We start from the raw sequence: 20,405 nt of genomic DNA, 5'->3' as shown, positions 1-20,405 counted from the left end.
GGTCCCACACTCCCTCCACTCAGCCAGTGAATTAGACACTGATGGACTAATATGTACTGCTCCTGGCGACACACAGCGAGGGATCACAACATTAAGAACATTCCACAGGTACTGAAGACGACATGATTATGCATTTCACTGGAAGGGAACATTGTAACAAGCTGAGCTCTTGAACTCGTAAATCTTGATATAGGACAGGGGTGTGGGTTATTCTAGAAAAGAGAGTTGAATGTTCTCTTACAAAGAAACTTGCCAACCGAGAGGAGCCTTCAAAGAGGGATAGGGCAGCTGAATGGTTATACAGTACAGTATCAAGTTGTAGTAGTAGCTAGGTAATCAGGAGCCATTATCAAAACAGAATAAAACAAGGCCTAGAGACAAACTACTTTCAGCATCAACAACTGAAGGCCTGGAGACAAACATCTATCTGTTGATGATGTAACAACAAGGATCCTAATGAATCACTGTCCCGGTGCACATTTTTGTTCTATCCCAGTACTAGTGGACTGATCAGGTTCTGGACCATCATGACTCTGTCGTCTCAGGTCCTCCATGGCTGCTCCAACGTCAGGCTGGATGCTACACACACAGCTGCATCAGCCACAGGAGAATGACAAACGTCCCTGACTGCCCCACATCTGCACTGAGAGAGAGATTCAAACAGGATTTAAGAGGTATCTTCTGCACTGACACACACACCAGTGGAGGCTGCTGAGGGGAGGACGGCTCATAATAATGGCTGGAATGGAGTCAATGGAAGGGTATCAAACACGTGGTTTCCATTTAACCCCCTGGTCCAGCTAGGCAGGGTAGTAATAGTGTGTTACTGTCCTGTCTACGGGACAGCCCCTCGGAAACACAGACGATTAAACTTGGAAATAGCCTAAATCTGTTGACCAATGGCTGAGACTAATGGTGTTACATTAAAATAGGAGATGACAATCTCGGCCTCCCCTGTCGTAAGTGACTGGTGGTGATGAAATAATCTGGACCCCGTTTACGAGACACTGTGGTAACCTTTACCACTCCGTACTCATCACACAGCACCTGGAGTAACATGGTCTAACTAATAAAAGTAGAGAAACTACTGCATGCACAGCAGGAAATGTGACACTTCTGACACATTTTGGTAGATACACCCACACTCTGTGCAGCACCCAAATCAATAGTGGCAAGAATATGCTCATGGAGATTCTTCCTAACTTCATGGGCAGCATTGAGAGCAATGTAAAACCAGAAGAACTATGCAAGTCTATTGGTCGAACTTGATGCTGTGAATGTAATACCCATGAAGGTATTACCCATGAAGGTTTTATACATTTTGAGTATTGTTCAGTGTCCAATCACCATCAAATCCCTCACTCATCACATCCTTCTGTTTCAGGGCGGTCACCATGAAGATGATCCTAACATTCTGCTCCCACACCATCCTCCAGAAGTCAGCCATGGTGCTGCGCAAAGGACCCTGGCTACAGATTAAGTCTGGCTCTGTACAGCCCCCTGAAGAGCAGACAGCTGACTTGATGAATGGATATATGGGCAGACAGAGTACTTACGGGGACATAACTAGCGTTGATATAGCTTCACTCGACAGTGGTAATCTGAAATCACAGATCAATGTGATCAGAAAATGGGAAGCATTACCAAACATAGGAGAGATGTGAAGGTTGTGTTCATGTGCTTCGATACAGCAGGTTATATGGTCATGGTAATTACACTCCTATTACTCAGGGGCAGCATGTAGTGGTGCTATGATATGGTGTGTGCTATGATACTCTCAAGGCAGTATGTAGGGGTATCGGTTCTCTCTGTTGGTCTTCCAGGTCTCCAGCCCTGGTAGTGAGTTGTTTACCATTATCCAGCTCCTGAAGAATAAACAGCTAATGGGACACTATGAAACAGCCACAGCAGACACTGCACAAAGACTCCAAAGCACAATCATCTACCGTATGGTGTGATGGCCTAGATTAGTGAGTTTGGTTTACCTCAAACCGGAAACCACTGTTGCCCTTGGCAGCGAGTGATTGAAATCACAGGTGGAATTCCTGTAGTATATGTGCCCGTGAAAGCACCCTTATTCTATGTGGAAATATGGCAACAGTCCTCAGCCAATAAAAAATGCTTTTTAAACAACTCTTTAAATTGAGCTCCAATTTTCCTCAAAGTGGTGTTTTTACAAGTGACTACACCCATAATGTTCTTAATACCATCATTCCATGCTTCTGGGTTGGACTTGAGAAAACAACAATAGGCTAAAACACTTCACTAACAGCACTCAATCAGTTACTGTATATCAACTACTGAAAGGTTACTTTTCTCTTCCATATTTTAGCAGATGCTCTTATCCAGAGCAATTAGGGTTAAGTACCTTGCACAAGGCACAGCAACAGATGTTTCACCTAGTTGGCTCAGGGATTCAAACCTTTCGGTTACTTGCCCAACGCTCTTAACCACTCAGCTACCTGCCACCCATACCATTTCACAAAGACTCAAGTTATTATATCCACTCCTTCAGTGACATTCAGAGTTCCTCACCTCATGTTTGTTAGGGGTGCAGAGATTAGGCAAAGCTTCCTCTGGTAACCAAGAACGGAAGTATAGTGTAGAGGGGGCCAGGCTGGTGAGGTGTTGTTGGGTAGTCTTAAAAGAAATGTGATCAGATGATCACAAAGCCAAATCCCCCACCCACCCCTGCTAGCTAAAGAGGAATTTGGACACACAGTGGCTCTCGCACACACACAAGGATTTGAACACCAACCTGAGAACACTATAAAAACCTGCACCAGCAGGTCTACAACTCAAAACACAGGTAAAGCACAGAGTGAGCAATCCCAGCCTAGTGTTCCTTATGTTAGTATTACCTTCGTAAGTGCTCCTTTGAGTGAGAAAGAGTTTAGAGAGCAACGGGGGCTCTTCCTGTCGATGTGTTATGTCCTGTCAAGTTGTCTGTCTCCAATTATCCAAGCCACCACATTTTATTCTCTCTCAATTCAATTCAAAGGGCTTTATTGGCATGGGAAACATATGTTTACATTGCCAAAGCAAGTGAATAGATAAACAAAAGTGAAATAAACAATCCAAAATGAATAGTAAACATTACACTCACAAAAGTTTCAGAGAAATAGAGACATTTCAAATGTCATATCGTGGCTATGTACAGTGTTATAACGAATGCAAATGGTTAAAGTACAAAAGAGAAAATAAATAAACATAAATATGGGTTGTATTTACAATGGTGTTTGTTTTTCACTGGTTGCCCTTTCTTGTGGCAACAGGTCACAAATCATGCTGCTGTGATTTCACATCATGGTATTTCAGCCAATAGATATGGGAGTTGATCAAAACTGGATTTGTTTAGAAAAAAATGTGGGTCTGTGTAATCTGAGGGAAATATGTGTCTCTGAAATGGTCATACATCTGGCAGGTTAGGACGTGCAGCTCACTTTGCACCTCATTTTGTGGGCAGTGTGCACATAGCCTGTCTTCTCTTGAGAGCCAGGTCTGCCTTCAGCGGCCTCTCAATAGCAAGGCTATGCTCTCTCTCTCTCTCTCTCTCTCTGAAAAGTGGGAGGGAGAGAGGGATGGGTGGAGACGGAGACCAAAGGGGCAGAAAGAAATAAGCAAATAAGTAAGGAATGTGTCTGTGGATAATGTGTTTATTTGCTATTAATGAAGATTTGTTTGAATGCTGCCACACGTTGCTCATGAATGGCACCTATAAAATGTAGTAATACACAGCTGTGTACCTTAAAACCTTAGGTAACCTGGCCAGCTGCATACCACCATGCATCCTACTGCTGGCTTGCCTCTGAAACTAACAAGGGTTGGTCCTGGTTAGTCCCTGGATGGGAGACCAGATGATGCAGGTAGTGGTGTTGGAGGGCCAGTACACAGGCCCTGTTTCCTCTGGTCTAAATAAATTATATCCCAGGGCAGTGATTGGGGCTATGGCCCTGTGTAGGGTGCTGTCTTTGGATGGGATGTTAAATGGGTGTCCTGACTCTCTGTGGTCACTAAAGATCCTATGGCACTTATTGTAGGGGTGGTAACCCTGGTGTCCTGGCTACATTCTCGGTTCTCAGTCAACTTACCTGGTAATTTAGGGGTTACTTTTTTATCACTTCAATCAAGAGAGGACAGATACCACTGGTCTAAGCAATATTTTATCAATTATATATGTATATCACATACAAATACCAAAACAACTTTTTAAAATTATGTAACAAGTGTAAATAACATGAATAGTCTTTTGTTCCTGTTGTGAAGTTGATTTTATTTTTGTTTCATACTGTGAACATTGTTTATTGAGGCCATAAATAAAATGAGAGGGTCATTAGTCCATAGAATTATCATTAGTTCTAATTCTAGACATACACATTCTAATGCTAGGTAGTCAAGGTTACAGCATCTCAACAATTTTCAAATCTGCATCTCATTCCAGCAGGGAAAGTGTCTGTGCCACGAATGGATAAAAGACTCCCTCATGATAATGAAACAATTTAAACATACTGTGTGTACCTAATAATAATTTTCCCTAAGGTTTGTGGGGGAGTTTCTTCTTAGAACCTGTGCTCTTCCAACCTAGACCTCAAAATGGATCAGCAGAGAAAGAGCAAAAGGTCATATAAGCCACAGTCTTATGTAAGTATTGAGTTACTGGTATCCCTGATTATTGATTATTGCAATGTCCTATTTCTTCATGGTTTGACAACATGTCCAATATATTCAAAAGCATTACAGCTAAATTGTATTTATTTGTGTATGTTGTGTCAGTAGTTACCTAACTGGGATTTAAAAACCAAGTCAAGAACCAAGAATGGAATGGGGACAAGGTTTCCAAGACCAAGTCAAAACCAAGACCAGAAAAATGCGTGTCCAATTCAAGACCATGATTGTAATTTAGTCAAATCACCACCATAATAAGAGTTCTAAATGTCCAGTATTTCTGGGTTCATATTTCAGAACATATTGATTCTTTAGACATTCAGAATAGTTAAACAAAATGGGAAAATAGGAATTATTTGTAATGGCACTAACAGAAACACAATGGGGAACAATGGGCCTTCTACGCCTTCAGTGAAGGGTTTATGATTTATAAAATTAAGACTATAATAATATAGTAATAATAATTATAATTATTTGTTCTGATTTAATATTTTCAGTTTTTGTTGGAAAGGAAAGGGTTAACACTGAAGAGAAAAAAAGATCCAATCAGGATTTTTCTTTGCTGGTGAGATAAATCTAGCTAGCTATGTCAGCCATTATCTAGGTAGGCCATTAGAAGCTAGATAAAGGCATCTGCCATTCAACTGTATTAGGGCCAAATTTTGAAGTGACAATGGAACAAACCAATCACATTTTGACTTAATGGGTGGGACTGTTTTTACAAAAACTAATGGAAACTTCTGCCTTCTTGAAGACTAACAGGTCACTGCGCAGTAGTTTTCCTAAGGTCTAGCTTGCTAGCTTTTGTTGTTGGCTAGTTTGCACCGGCTGCAGCAGGTGGTATCAAAGAATAACTTTCAACAAGAAGTTAATTGCAAATGATCATCACCCCTTTTTCTCCCCAATTTTGTGGTATCCAATTGGTAGTTACAGTCTTGTCTCATCGCTGCCGCTCCCGTACGGATTCGGGAGAGGCGATGGTCGAGAGCCATGCGTTCTCCAAAACAACTCAACCAAGCCGCACTGCTTCTTGACACAATGCCTGCTTAACCCGAAAGCCAGCCACACCAATGTGTCGGAGAAAACACTTTACACCTGGTGACCGTGTCAGCGTGCGTGCGTGCGCCCAGCCTCTCACAGGAGTCGCTAGAGTGCGATGGGACAAGGACATCCCTGCCGGCCAAACACTCCCCTAAGCCAGAAGACGCTGGGCCAATTGTGCGCCGCCCCATGGGTCTCCCGGTTGTTGCATTTAGTGGAACTGAAAGTATTTAGGCACATTAAATCTTATTAGAATCTTTCCATATACACCCCAGGAAGAATGACACTTAAAAAAAAATAATCTGACAAGCGACCACTTAGATATGGCCATTTTCACCTTTTCATAAATTCTTAGAAGGTTTGGGAATTACATATACTAAGGCATTTGTGAAAATTCTATAGTAATATAGAGTGGGAAAGCAGCCGTGCGTTTGGACAATTAAGACACTGCAATAAATAAAACCGAATAAAGTAATGTCTTGTCCAGGACCTGAGTCTACACAGACCGGTGCACTATAGCCAATCAGAGCACCAGTAGGCCTTTATACAAAAAGCCATTTGCCACATGGGCCTGCCATTATTCACTTTGAACTGGACTGTGTGTTTACAGGCAGTTGCAACAATGCGACTTTAGATCATTAGAACGCATTCTCCAAAAGCCACAAAATACACCTGAATGGATTTCTGCAAATATGTAAACACCACGGGAGTCCTCTTGCATTTGGGAACTTTACAGTCCTATTGACTAAACCATGAAAAGGTAGGCTCTCCCTCCCCCAGCTATGCACAACAACAAGATCAACAACTAATGCTAGCCAGAGCAAGATGAGCTAAAATCGAACGAAGGAATAGTAGATAAACCCTCTCCAACTTTTTCAGCAAGTTGGCCATCATAATTGCACTCATGGGGAACTGTAGCCTCCTCATCCTTCTGCAGCTTGCCTGTCAATGCATAATTGACCCAACCAAGCACCCAAGGTAACTTGCTAGCTAGCTAGTTCCAGACACAAATGAGAGAACACCTCACTCTGACCATTTTACTCGCCGTAGCAGAGCTGGTTAGGCTGTTTACATGTTATCTAGAGCGTTCTTGACTAACTATAAAACATGTGTCTACGTTTACTGACACTGGTCATATTCCTGCGGGTGTTGCGTGTTTGTAAATTCATCAGTTGTTCTGTGCTCTGGCACACTTAAGAGAAATCAGAGTAGATAGCTAGAGTGAATTTGTGATCGCAAGAGATATGTCAAGTTCTTGCTAGCTAACCAAATGACACCTGCATCTCTAGCTGTGCATAGTCACCAAAAAACAATATGAGGGGGGAAAAGTCAGTCACTAATCCACTCCTCTAATGGCATGCTATGACATCCTCCTAGCAGCTAGCTAATGTTAGGCTACGTGTTTTTAGCTTGCTTAAATATATTCGCTAGCCAATTAGCCACGTTTGATTGACTTGTGATCATAGCCCTTGCTAGTTTGATTGTATTGACATTCCCAGCCTTAGTTACATTCATCCGTTTTTGTCCAGAATATAGAGTCATTGAAACTGAAACAGTGCATTCCGAATGGAGGCAGCAAGAAATGTACCAGGCCAGCTGGGATTTGCAACCTGATAGCAATATTTCTGGATTCCCAAGAAATGTATCGGTGAATTATATGAATCATGCAATGAACTGCATCCATCTATTCTGCCAACAATGCCTTATTGTACATCATGGAACGATGAGTCAAATATAACCTATTTTTAAAACCTCATAAAGATGGTTTTGTAGCATAAACTGGGAATTTAATATTTTTTACTGATGGTATGATTGTCTGTTTCATATCTGCAAAGTAGTTAAATCGTTGTCAATTCCACTTGAAACTTTTTTGTGTGCTAAATGTGAAATGTTTTTTGCAATGGGCAGTAATAGTTGTAAATTTCGATTGGGAAATACTTAATGGTTGTGTTTTTGTATTCTTATGATTGGGACCTACTGGCTCATTATCTCTGAGTGAATGGACTGCTTATCCTTTAACATCATGCTGTGTGTGACTGCTGTCTTTCTATGGGCCCTATGCAGTCGTGTAGTGTTGCCTGGAGAAGTGGATATTTTATTTACGACTGTGACCTGGCCAAGATAAAGCAAAGCAGTGCGACAAAAACAACAACACAGAGTTACACATGGGATAAACAAACGTACAGTCAATAACACAATAGAAAAATCTATATACAGTGTGTGCAAATGTAGTAGGATTAAATAGGCCATAGTGGCGAAATAATTACAATTTAGCATTTACACTAGAGTGATAGATGTGCAGATGATGATGTGCAAGTAGTGATACTGGGGTGCAAAAGAGCAAAATAAATAACAGTATGGGGATGAGGAAGTTGGGTGGGCTATTTAGAGATGGGCTGTGTACAGGTGCAGTAATCGGTAAGCTGCTCTGACAGCTGATGCTTAAAGTTAGCGAGGGAGATATTTCTCCAGCCTCAGTGATTTTTGCAATTCGTTCCAGTCATTGGCAGCAGAGAACTGGAAGGAAAGGCGGCCAAAGGGGTTGTTGGCTTTGGGGACGACCGGTGAAATATACCTGATGGAGAGCGTGCTACAGGTGGGTATTGCTATGGTGACCGGTGAAATATACCTGATGGAGAGCGTGCTACAGGTGGGTATTGCTATGGTGACCGGTGAAATATACCTGATGGAGAGCGTGCTACAGGTGGGTGTTGCTATGGTGACCGGTGAAATATACCTGATGGAGAGCGTGCTACAGGTGGGTGTTGCTATGGTGACCGGTGAAATATACCTGCTGGAGAGCGTGCTACGGGTGGGTGTTGCTATGGTGACCGGTGAAATATACCTGCTGGAGAGCGTGCTACGGGTGGGTGTTGCTATGGTGACCGGTGAAATATACCTGATGGAGAGCGTGCTACGGGTGGGTGTTGCTATGGTGACCGGTGAAATATACCTGATGGAGAGCGTGCTACAGGTGGGTGTTGCTATGGTGACCGGTGAAATATACCTGATGGAGAGCGTGCTACAGGTGGGTGTTGCTATGGTGACCGGTGAAATATACCTGATGGAGAGCGTGCTACGGGTGGGTGTTGCTATGGTGACCGGTGAAATATACCTGATGGAGAGCGTGCTACAGGTGGGTGTTGCTATGGTGACCGGTGAAATATACCTGATGGAGAGCGTGCTACAGGTGGGTATTACTATGGTGACCGGTGAAATATACCTGATGGAGCCCGTGCTACAGGTGGGTATTACTATGGTGACCGGTGAAATATACCTGATGGAGAGCGTGCTACAGGTGGGTATTGCTATGGTGACCGGTGAAATATACCTGATGGAGAGCGTGCTACGGGTGGGTGTTGCTATGGTGACCGGTGAAATATACCTGCTGGAGAGCGTGCTACAGGTGGGTGTTGCTATGGTGACCGGTGAAATATACCTGCTGGAGAGCGTGCTACGGGTGGGTGTTGCTATGGTGACCGGTGAAATATACCTGATGGAGAGCGTGCTACAGGTGGGTGTTGCTATGGTGACCGGTGAAATATACCTGATGGAGAGCGTGCTACAGGTGGGTGTTGCTATGGTGACCGGTGAAATATACCTGATGGAGAGCGTGCTACAGGTGGGTGTTGCTATGGTGACCGGTGAAATATACCTGATGGAGAGCGTGCTACAGGTGGGTGTTGCTATGGTGACCGGTGAAATATACCTGCTGGAGAGCGTGCTACAGGTGGGTGTTGCTATGGTGACCGGTGAAATATACCTGATGGAGAGCGTGCTACAGGTGGGTGTTGCTATGGTGACCGGTGAAATATACCTGCTGGAGAGCGTGCTACGGGTGGGTGTTGCTATGGTGACCGGTGAAATATACCTGATGGAGAGCGTGCTACAGGTGGGTGTTGCTATGGTGACCGGTGAAATATACCTGATGGAGAGCGTGCTACGGGTGGGTGTTGCTATGGTGACCGGTGAAATATACCTGATGGAGAGCGTGCTACGGGTGGGTGTTGCTATGGTGACCGGTGAAATATACCTGATGGAGAGCGTGCTACAGGTGGGTGTTGCTATGGTGACCGGTGAAATATACCTGATGGAGAGCGTGCTACAGGTGGGTGTTGCTATGGTGACCGGTGAAATATACCTGATGGAGAGCGTGCTACAGGTGGGTGTTGCTATGGTGACCGGTGAAATATACCTGATGGAGAGCGTGCTACAGGTGGGTGTTGCTATGGTGACCGGTGAAATATACCTGATGGAGAGCGTGCTACAGGTGGGTGTTGCTATGGTGACCGGTGAAATATACCTGATGGAGAGCGTGCTACAGGTGGGTGTTGCTATGGTGACCGGTGAAATATACCTGATGGAGAGCGTGCTACAGGTGGGTGTTGCTATGGTGACCGGTGAAATATACCTGATGGAGAGCGTGCTACAGGTGGGTGTTGCTATGGTGACCGGTGAAATATACCTGATGGAGAGCGTGCTACAGGTGGGTGTTGCTATGGTGACCGGTGAAATATACCTGATGGAGAGCGTGCTACAGGTGGGTGTTGCTATGGTGACCGGTGAAATATACCTGATGGAGAGCGTGCTACAGGTGGGTGTTGCTATGGTGACCAGTGAGCTGAGATAAGGTGAGGCTTTACCTAGCAAAGACTTATAGATGACCTGGAGCCAGTGGGTTTGGAAATGAATATGTAGCGAGGGCCAGCCAACGAGAGCATACAGGTCACAGTGGTGGGTAGTATATAGCGCTTTGGTGACAAACGGATGGCACTGTGATAGACTACATCCAATTTGCTGAGTAGAGTGTTGGAGGCTATTTTGTAAATGACATCGCCGAAGTCAAGGATCGGTAGGATAGTCAGTTTTACGAAGGTATGTTTGGCAGCATGAGTGAAGGAAGCTATGTTGCGAAATAGGAAACCGATTCTTGATTTAATTTTGGATTGGAGATGCTGAATGTGAGTCTGGAAGGAGAGTGTACAGTCTAACCAGACACCTAGGTATATGTAGTTGTCCACATATTCTAAGTCAGAACCGTCCAGAGTAGTGATGCTGGACGTGCGGGCGGGTACGGGCAGCGATCTGTTGAAGAGCATGCATTTAGTTTTACTAGCATTTAAGAGCAGTTGAAGGCCACGGAAGAAGTGTTGTATGGCATTGAAGCTTGTTTGGAGGTTTGTTAACACAGTGTCCAAAGAAGTGCCAGATGTATACAGAATGGTGTCGTCTGCGCAGAGGTGGATCAGAGAATCGCCAGCAGCAAGAGCGACATCATTGATATATACAGAGAAAAGCCAGAGAATTGAACCCTGTGTCACCCCCATAGAGACTGCCAGAGGTCCGGACAACAGGCACTGAACTCTATCTGAGAAGTAGTTGGTGTACCAGGCGAGGCAGTCATTTGAGAAACCAAGGCTATTGAGTCTGCCGATAACAATGTGGTGATTGACAGAGTCGAAAGCCTTGGCCAGGTCGATGAAGACGGCTGAACAGTACTGTCTTATCGATGGCGGTTATGATATCGTTTAGGACCTTGAGAGTGGCTGAGGTGCACCCATGACCAGCTCGGAAACCAGATTGCATAGTGGAGAAGGTACGGTGGGATTCGAAATGGTCGGTGATCTGTTTGTTAACTTGGCTTTCGAAGACTTTAGAAAGGCAGGGCAGGATGGATATAGGTCTGTAACAGTTTGGGTTTAGAGTGTCTCTCCCTTTGAAGAGGGGGATGACCGCGGCAGCTTTCCAATCGTCAGGGTTCTCAGACGATACGAAAGAGAGGTTGAACAGGCTAGTAATAGAGGTTGCAACAATTGCGGTGGATAATTTTAGAAAGAGAGGGTGGGGTAGCCAGGAAGCGGGGGGGCTTCGGCAAGTTGTTGCGGGGGGTGCAGAGCTGTTGGCCGGGGTAGGGGTAGCCAGGTGGAAAGCATGGCCAGCCGCAGAAAAATGCTTATTGAAATTCTCAAATAGATTCAGGGCATTATGTACAGACAAGGGTATGGTAGGATGTGAGTACAGTGGAGGTAAACCTAGGGATTGAGTGACGATGAGAAAGGTTGCATCTCTGGAGGCACCAGTTAAGCCAGGTGAGGTCTCCGCATGAGTGGGGGGTGAGACAGAAGATCTATCTAAGGCATGTTCTACAGTGAAATAAAACAATAAGAACTACCCAAAACAGCAGTAGACAAGGCATATTGACATTAGAGAGAGGCATAAAGCAATCACAGGATTTGATCGGCAGAGCTAAGACAACAACGGGTAAATGGCGAGGAATGGGCAGAGAGGGCTAGGTTAGGTACACACAGGACCTGAGTTCGAGGCTAGGTATACTCTAACTTTGCTAAAAAGTTCCCAAATGGCCCGCCCAGCAAAGGAAAGGCATCATGTTTGAAAAATCCTGTCTTTTTTAATGAGTTTTTGAATAGATTTTTCAGATTTTCACTCAAAAAAATCTAAAAATAAATAAATAGAAAAAATACACACATTTGATGTTCTAAGTCTACAACAATGCTTAAACCACATCAATCTGATTGGATGGGGCTGTCATGGCCTGGCTCCCCAGTGGGGGGGCCTCTGCCACCCAGGCCCATCCTTGTCTACACTCCTGCTGCAAACAGCTACATGATGACAATTGCGCATTACAAATTGCCTTCTAACCAACACTTCGGACTAAACTTTTTCAATACCTAGTTTGCGTACCCATTGTTGCCTTAATGAGCATTTACTGGTAGATATCATAAGTTGAAACATCTTTCCTACACTACCCGCTACCGATGTCAATCTTCTGTGAGCTGCACACTCTTGCTGACTGCAGATGATATTGCGCTGAAACTAGGCAGTGTGTAGTGCGCTTGTGAATGTATTCCACGTGCTTTGCGATTGTGTAGGCTACTCAGTGTATGATTTCTCTATTGTACTAAATTGATAAGTCGTATACACTATTTTGATACGCATCAGTAGGGATTAAGAAGTGAGTATACGCAATGCCCACTGAAAAAAAGTGTATATGGTTTATACCTGCAGATAGCCTCCACTACACCACAAGCCCTTTGTGTTTTACAAAAAGTCCACTCTCCTTCATGAGTGCACTGGTATTATGGTTGCTGTCCTTTCAGAATCACCAACATGTCACACACTGAAGGCCTATAGGTTTGCCACTGAGCAAACATGTCTATAATATATATTAAGGCTGTTAAGATATTCATGTTTCAAGAAAGGAGTGTATATATTTGGACTGGTGAAGTGGTTTTATGCGCTGACTTAAGTCTCTGCTGGTCTCGGGTAAGAAATTATGAGTCCTCACTGTCCGAAGCAGAGTCAAGACCAGGCACAACACTGTCTGGACCACTATTGGAGGAATGCAACAGCATTTTTCCACAAGAAATTCCATAATTTGGTGATTTGTTGGTGGTGGTAGAAAACACTGTCTCACTCCAGAATCTCCCTTATTTGTTCCATTGGGTTGAGATCTGGTGACTGTGACAGCCATGACATATGGTTTACATCATTGTAATGTCCATCAAACCATTCAGTGACTACTCGTGCCCTGTGGATGGGGGCATTGTCATCCTATTGTGGCATAGCCATGGTAGCCCACCCAGCATATTTATACATGACCCTAAGCATGATGGGATGTTAATTGCTTAATTAACTCAGGAACCACACCTGTGTGAAAGCACCTGCTCTCTATATACTTTGTATCCCTGTTATAAACAGGTCAATGCTGTGTGCAAGAATCCCGACTTTGTGAGGTGTTCCTCCAGCCTTACTTCCAAATGACTGGAAAGTCAAATCGATAGATTCAACAGTGCCAACATGTCGAAGGAACATACTGATTAATAACCAAATGAATAACCATTTATTTAATGCCCTAGTAAGAGCTCACAGTGTGTTACATGTAGCAACAGGTTGACTGACAATAGTACTTGTGTTCCACAGCCGCCCATCCTAGAGAGTCTAGAGCACAGTGACAAGAAGCAGAGGTCCTCTGGGGACAGGATCGTCCTTCCATCCAGTCCAAAGGATGAGGATGGACAGGCAGCACACATGAAAGTGTGCGAAGAAGAAGTGCAGGAAGAAAATGCAGAGGCTGTGAACACCCCATCTTTCTGTGAACCACTGGTAAGAGATCACTGCTACCCATGTCTTTGTGTGACTGCCTGTGTGCAGATGAGTTCTGACCAGCTGACTCTGACAGATTCTTCAGGATATTGAGGACTTGGAGGAGTCTACTGTAAAGGAAAGTCCAGTTCCTCCAAAGGACACTGAAGATATAGATAAGGCTTCAACCGAGGGCCAACAACTGGTAATAAGGCTGTGTTTTTATCAATTGAATTTGACCAGAACTGCCCAGTATGCGCTGCATCAGTATATCTGACCCAAAATGTCTGCACAGACCCAGGTAGAGCAACACAACCCTGACATCCTCCTCCCTCACCCTGTGGATGCCCTGGAGAATGCCTATGTGAACACCCCCCCTGTTTGTGAACCACTGGTAAGAGATCAGTGCCACACATTTGTGTTACTATCTGTCTGAATATGGAGAATGGAGCTCTGACCTACAGACTCTCTAAATATGATAAACAGATTATTGAGGACTTGGAGGACTCTCCTGACAAGGAATGTCCAGCTCCCCGAAAGACTGAGGATGTAGAATGTGCTTCAGCACAGGACCAAGAACAGGTAAAATACCCATGATATTTGTGCCTGTGTGTGTGTGTGTGTGTGTGTGTGCGCATAATCTTTTTCCAACAACATTTGATCAAAATTGCCTTTCTCTACTTGTCACTTTGTTTGACCTTCAAAGATCCAGGTAGATAAGGACCGAGATAAGGACAAAGACCATGATATGCCCCTCCCTTGCTGCTTAGATAACCTGAAGAAGCGCTTCTACCAGAGCAGGGACCGGCAGATCAGGGAAAGACACTGGGCCCAGTTCAGAGCAGAGACCCTGAGGGTGGCCCACCAAGGGATAGTTGTCCTGCAACGTGACCTGGAGCTGGAGCTGGAGCGGGTTAGAGAGGGCCTAGAGGATAGACGGCAGCGCAGAGAGAGGGACCATCACAGTCTGGCCCAGGTGAAGAGAGAGAGACAGAAAAAGAGAGAAGAGCAGATAAAAAGATGGATGGAAAAGTGGATGATAGGGAGAGAGGAGAGCCAGGGGGAAGAAGGTGAGGAAGAGGGGGAGACAGAGGAAGAGGAGAAAGAGGGAGAGGAGGAAAGTGAAAAGGAAGAGGAGAGTGAGGATGAAGAGGGCGATACAGAGGGAGCGGAAGAGAAGGAGAAAGAGGAGAAGGTGGAGGAAGGAGACAGGGAGGGGAGTGAAGAGGAGAGTGAGGAGGATGAAGAGAGCGAGGAGGAGGAGGATGGCATAGAGACTATATGCAAGGAGGTGAAGATGCAGATGCACTTGATCATGGGTGATATTGAGCGTGATATGAAGAATGACTATGAGCAGAACAAGAATTGGGAAGTCCTGGACCGGAAGATGTTGACCACCCTGCTGCAGTGCTTGGAGTCAGTCTACCAGAGACGCACTGAGGAGATACTGGGCAAGATAGGCATGCTGTGGGACATCATGATCAACAACATGCTCCAGGACCTCCATGGATGGAGAACAGCCCATAAGTCAGTGTCTGCCCAGACTGTGCAGTATCTCCACTTCCGCCACAGTTCCCGTCTGGCCCCCGTCACCCCTCTGACTGAAGCGGGTAGGAGGCTCCTCCAGGGATGGGCAAGAGAGGCCCAACAGGTGGGTGATGATGGGGACATTGCAATGACTTGACAGTTCAGTTATATGATGGGAATATGTTTCACCATTGTTCCTTCATATAAAGCTACAACTCAAACATACACTGAACAAAAATATAAATGCAACATGTAAAGTGTTGGTCCCATATTTCATGAGCTGATATAAAATATCCCCAAAATGTTCCATTCGCATGAAAATCTTATTTCTCTCAAATGTTGTGCACAAATTTGTTTACATCCCTGTTAGTGAGCATTTCTCCTTTGCCAAGATAATCGATCCACCTGACAGGTGTGGCATATCAAGAAGCTGATTAATCTACCATAAGCTACCTCCAACGTTGTTTTAAAGAATTTGGCAGTACGTCAAACCAGCCTCACAACTGCATGGCGTCGTGTGGGCGAGCGGTTTGCTGTGCCTCATGGTGGTGGTGGGGCTATATGTGCAGGCATAAGTTACGCACAACGAACACAATTGCATTTTATCAATGGCAATTTCAATATACAGACATACCGATCTTGAGGCCCATTGTTGTGCCCTTCATCCGCCGCCATCACCTCTTGTTTCAGCATGATAATGCACTGCCCCATGTCGCAAGGATCTGTACACCATTCCTGGAAGCTGAAAATTGCCCAGTTCTTCCATGCTCTGGATTGACGCATACGACACCGGGTTCTAGTTCCCGACAACATCCAACATTCCACAGGCCACAGTCAACAGCCTGATCAACTCTACGCGAAGGAGATACAGTTGAAGTCGGAAGTTCACATACACTTAGGTTGGAGTCATTAAAACTTGTTTTTCAACCACTCCTCAAATTTCTTGTTAACAAACTATAGTTTTGGCAAGTCAGTTAGGACATCTACTTTGTCATTTTTCCAACAATTGTTTACAGACAGATTATTTCACTTATAATTCACTGTATCACAATTCCAGTAGGTCATAAGTTTACATACACTAAGTTGACTGTGCCTTTAAACAGCTTGGAAAATTCCAGAAAATTATGTAATGGCTTTAGAAGCTTCTGATAGGCTAATTGACATAATTTGAGTCAATTGGAGGTGTACCTGTGGATGTATTTCAAGGCCTACCTTCAAACTCAGTGCCTCTTTGCTTGACATCATGGGAAAATCTAAATAAATCAGCCAAGACCTCAGCAAAAACATTGTAGACCTCCACAAGTCTGGTTCACCCTTGGGAGCAATTTCCAAACACCTGAAGGTACCACGTTCATCTGTACAAACAATAGCACGCAAGTATAAACACCATGGGACCATGCAGCTGTCATACTGCTCAGGAAGGAGAAGCGTTCTGTCTCCTAGAGATGAACGTACTTTGGTGCGAAAAGGGCAAATCAATCCCAGAACAACAGCAAAGGACCTTGTGAAGATGCTGAAGGAAACAGGTACAAAAGTATCTATATCCACAGTAAAACGAGTCCTATATCGATATAACCTGAATGGCCGCTCAGCAAGGAAGAAGCCACTGCTCCAAAACCGCCATAAAAAATTCAGACTACGGTTTGCAACTGCACATGGGGACAAAGATCGTACTTTTTGGAGAAATGTCCTCTGGTGTGATGAAACAGAAATGGAACTGTTTGGCCATAATGACCATCGTTATGTTTGGAGTAAAAAGAGGGAGGCTTGCAAGCCAAAGAACACCATCCCAACCGTGAAGCACGGGGGTGGCAGCATCATATTGTTGGGGTGCTTTGCTGCAGGAGGGACTGGTGCACTTCACAAAATAAAAAATACGTGGATATATTGAAGCAACATCTCAAGACATTAGTCAGGAAGTTAAAGCTTGGTCGCAAATGGGTCTTCCAAATGGACAATGACCCAAAGCATACTTCCAAAGTTGTGGCAAAATGGCTTAAGGACAACAAAGTCAAGGCATTGGAATGGCCATCACAAAGCCCTGACCTCAATCCTAGAGAAAATTTGTGGACAAAACTGAAAAAGCTTGTGCGAGCAAGGTAGCCTACAAACCTGACTCAGTTACACCAGCTCTGTCAAGAGGAATGGGCCAAAATTCAACTAACTTATTGTGGGAAGCTTGTGGAAGGCTACCCAAAACATTTGACCGAAGTTAAACAATTTAAAGGCAATGCTACCAAATACAAATTGAGTGTATGTACATTTCTGACCCACTGGGAATGTGATGAAAGAAATAAAAGCTGAAATAAATCAATCATTCTCTCTACTATTATTCTGACATTTTGCATTCTTAAAATAAAATGGTGATCCTAACTGACCTAAAACAGGGAATTTTTACTAGGATTAAATGTCAGGAATTGTGAAAAACTGAGCTTAAATGTACTTGGCTAAGGTGTATGTAAACTTCTGACTTCAACTGTATGTCACGCTGCATGAGGCAAATGGTGGTCACACCAGATACTAACTGGTTTTCTGATCCACACCCCTACCTTTTAAATAAATAAGTTATCTGTGACCAACAGATGCATATCTGTATTCTCAGTCATGTGAAATCCAAAGATTGGGGCCTACTGAATTGATTTCAATTGACTGATTTCCTTATACTGTGTGAATTGTAAATCAGTCAAATGTTTGAAATTGTTGCATGTTGCATTTATATTTTTGTTTAGTATAGTTACATAGGTAGTGTATAGACTGTATGTACACCTGTTACAACTTAGACATCTAGGTGTCAGTCACTACAATAACCTCCATCTAACAATCTTAGGATGACGAGGCAAAGAAGACTGGCAAAAGGAAGAAGAAGAAGAAGAAGAAGACAGAGAGAGAACAAGTGAAGGATGAGGAGGAAGACAGTCAGGGGCTGCAGAAGGAGGAAATGGTGGAAAGTAAGCCAGAAGAGAATAAAAAGTCAGGGTAAGTGCAGTAATGAATTGATGGATGAATGAGAGCCAGATAGAAAAATAATGTTGGTTATCATAAGTATATGATGAATGGAATATATTGCCTATGTACAGTATGTTATCTATATATGGTAAATATATTGTATTTTAAATCACAGGTTTCTCCAATTGCTGCTGCTCAAACTGACATGCATTCAATGATGACAAAATATTTAGAAAAAATAAAGTTTGAAACCAGCTTGATTTTGTTTTTGATCATCTTTGGTCTATCCATCTGGGTGGCAAACAGCAAACATGAACAACAACAGTCTAAACCTAGCTGAGGGCAATTGAGCAAAAAGTCCACTAGATGACAGCAAATAGACCTATCACGACCCTACAGGAAGGGTGAGAAATCCATATCTTCATTTAAACCAGGGTACTTAGTGGCCTGTAGTTTGTAAATCCATATCTTCATTTAAACCAGGGAACTTGGCATTTTTCCTATTTTGTTGCCTTACAACCTGGAATTAAAATACATTTTTGGGTGGTTTGAATCATTTGATTTACACAACATGCCTACCACTTTGAAGATGCAAAATATTTTTTATTTTTACTATTTTCTACATTGTAAAATAATAGTGAAGACATCAAAACTATGAAATAACACATATGGAATCATGTACTAACCAAAAAAGTGTCAAACAAATCAAAATATATTTAAAATTCTTCATAGTAGCCATCCTTTGCCTTGATGACAGCTTTGCACTCTTGGCATTCTCGCAACCATCTTCATCTGGAATGCTTTTCCAACAGTCTTTTAGGAGTTCCCACATATGCTTAGCACTTGATGGCTGCTTTTCCTTAACTCTGCGTTCCAACTCAGCGCAAACCATCTCAGTTGGGTTGAGGTCAGGTGATTGTGAAGGCCAGGTCATCTGATGCAGCACTCCACTCTCCTTCTTGGTCAAATAGCCCTTACAGCCTGGATGTGTGTTAGGTCATTGTCAAAAGGACAGATTTCCACCGGTCTAATGTCCATTGCTCATGTTTCTTGGCCCAAGCAAGTCTATTCTTCTTATTGGTGTCCTTTTAGTAGTGGTTTCCTTGCAGCAATGCGACAATGAAGGCCTGATACACGCAGTCTCCTCTGAACAGTTAATGTTGAGATGTGTCTGTTGCTTGAACTCTGTGATGCATTTATTTGGGCTGCAATTTCTGAGGCTGATAACTCGAATAAACTTATTCTCTGCAGCAGAGGTAACTGGGTCTTCTTTTCCTCATGAGAGCCAGTTTCATTATAGCGCTTGATGGTTTTTGCGACTGTACATGAATAAACTTTCAAAGTTCCTGAAATTTTACGGATTGACTGACCGTCATGTATTAAAGTAATGATGGACTGACGTTTCTCTTTTCTTATTTGAGCTGTTCTTGCCATAATATGGACTTGGTCTTTTACCAAATAGGGCTATCTTCTGTATACCACCCCTACCATGTCACAACACAACTGATTGGCTCAAACGCATTAAGAAGGAAAGAAACTCCACAAATTAACTTTTAACAAGACACACCTGTTTATTGAAATGCATTTCAGGTGACTTCCACATAAAGCTGGTTAGGAAAAAAAGCCAAGAGGGGTGAATACTTTTGCAAGGCACTGTAGTGGCATGTAATTTGTAAATACAAAAACTTTCCCTTTGGTTTAGTTGTTTAAGATGGTCCCCTTTTCTAATTGAGGCTGGAACATGATCAATAGCCATAGCTTGTAGGGAGGCAGGGTTGCCATGGTGTAAGGACTTGTACCTTGCCATGGGGTAGTCTTCATTGCCTACCCGTATGGCATACTTGTGATTCGCTAAGCGGTCTTGAAGGCGTCTCTTTGTCCGTCCAATGTAGAACAGCTTGCACTGTGGACGTTCCAATTTGTAGATGACATGAGTGGTTTTGCAGTTAATGAAATGCTTGACTTGATGCTCCATTTTAGGAGCTGTGTCAACAAAATAGTTTTTCTGTATTTTGCAATGGTTGCATTTAAAAGAGCCCTTGGGTTTGTGGTCTAGCCAAGTTTTTTGAGAGTCACCAGGAAGATAGCTGTGGACTAATTTGTCATTTAGGGTAGGACATCTC

General features: G+C 43.6%; 1 protein-coding gene and 1 long non-coding RNA gene across 2 annotated transcripts; both read left to right on the top strand.

The window, feature by feature from the left end:
• Window positions 1-499: 499 nt before the first annotated feature.
• Window positions 500-2,142, top strand: LOC115166332 (uncharacterized). The gene is made up of 2 exons (XR_003870305.1): window positions 500-674; window positions 1,385-2,142. It is a non-coding gene; the product is annotated as an uncharacterized LOC115166332 (long non-coding RNA).
• A 2,330-nt stretch (window positions 2,143-4,472) lies between these two features.
• Window positions 4,473-18,542, top strand: LOC115166398 (trichohyalin-like). The gene is made up of 9 exons (XM_029720303.1): window positions 4,473-4,641; window positions 13,648-13,830; window positions 13,907-14,014; window positions 14,105-14,203; window positions 14,296-14,391; window positions 14,516-14,879; window positions 14,973-15,460; window positions 18,164-18,312; window positions 18,458-18,542. The coding sequence occupies exons 1-9, from the start codon at window positions 4,594-4,596 to the stop codon at window positions 18,498-18,500; spliced, it is 1,578 nt and encodes a 525-aa protein (XP_029576163.1). The 5' UTR covers window positions 4,473-4,593; the 3' UTR covers window positions 18,501-18,542.
• The last annotated feature ends 1,863 nt before the right edge of the window (window positions 18,543-20,405 follow it).

Source organism: Salmo trutta, chromosome 28, assembly GCF_901001165.1.
Source record: "Salmo trutta chromosome 28, fSalTru1.1, whole genome shotgun sequence".
Lineage (NCBI taxonomy): Eukaryota > Metazoa > Chordata > Actinopteri > Salmoniformes > Salmonidae > Salmo > Salmo trutta.
This window is presented reverse-complemented; position numbering and strand designations above follow the sequence as displayed.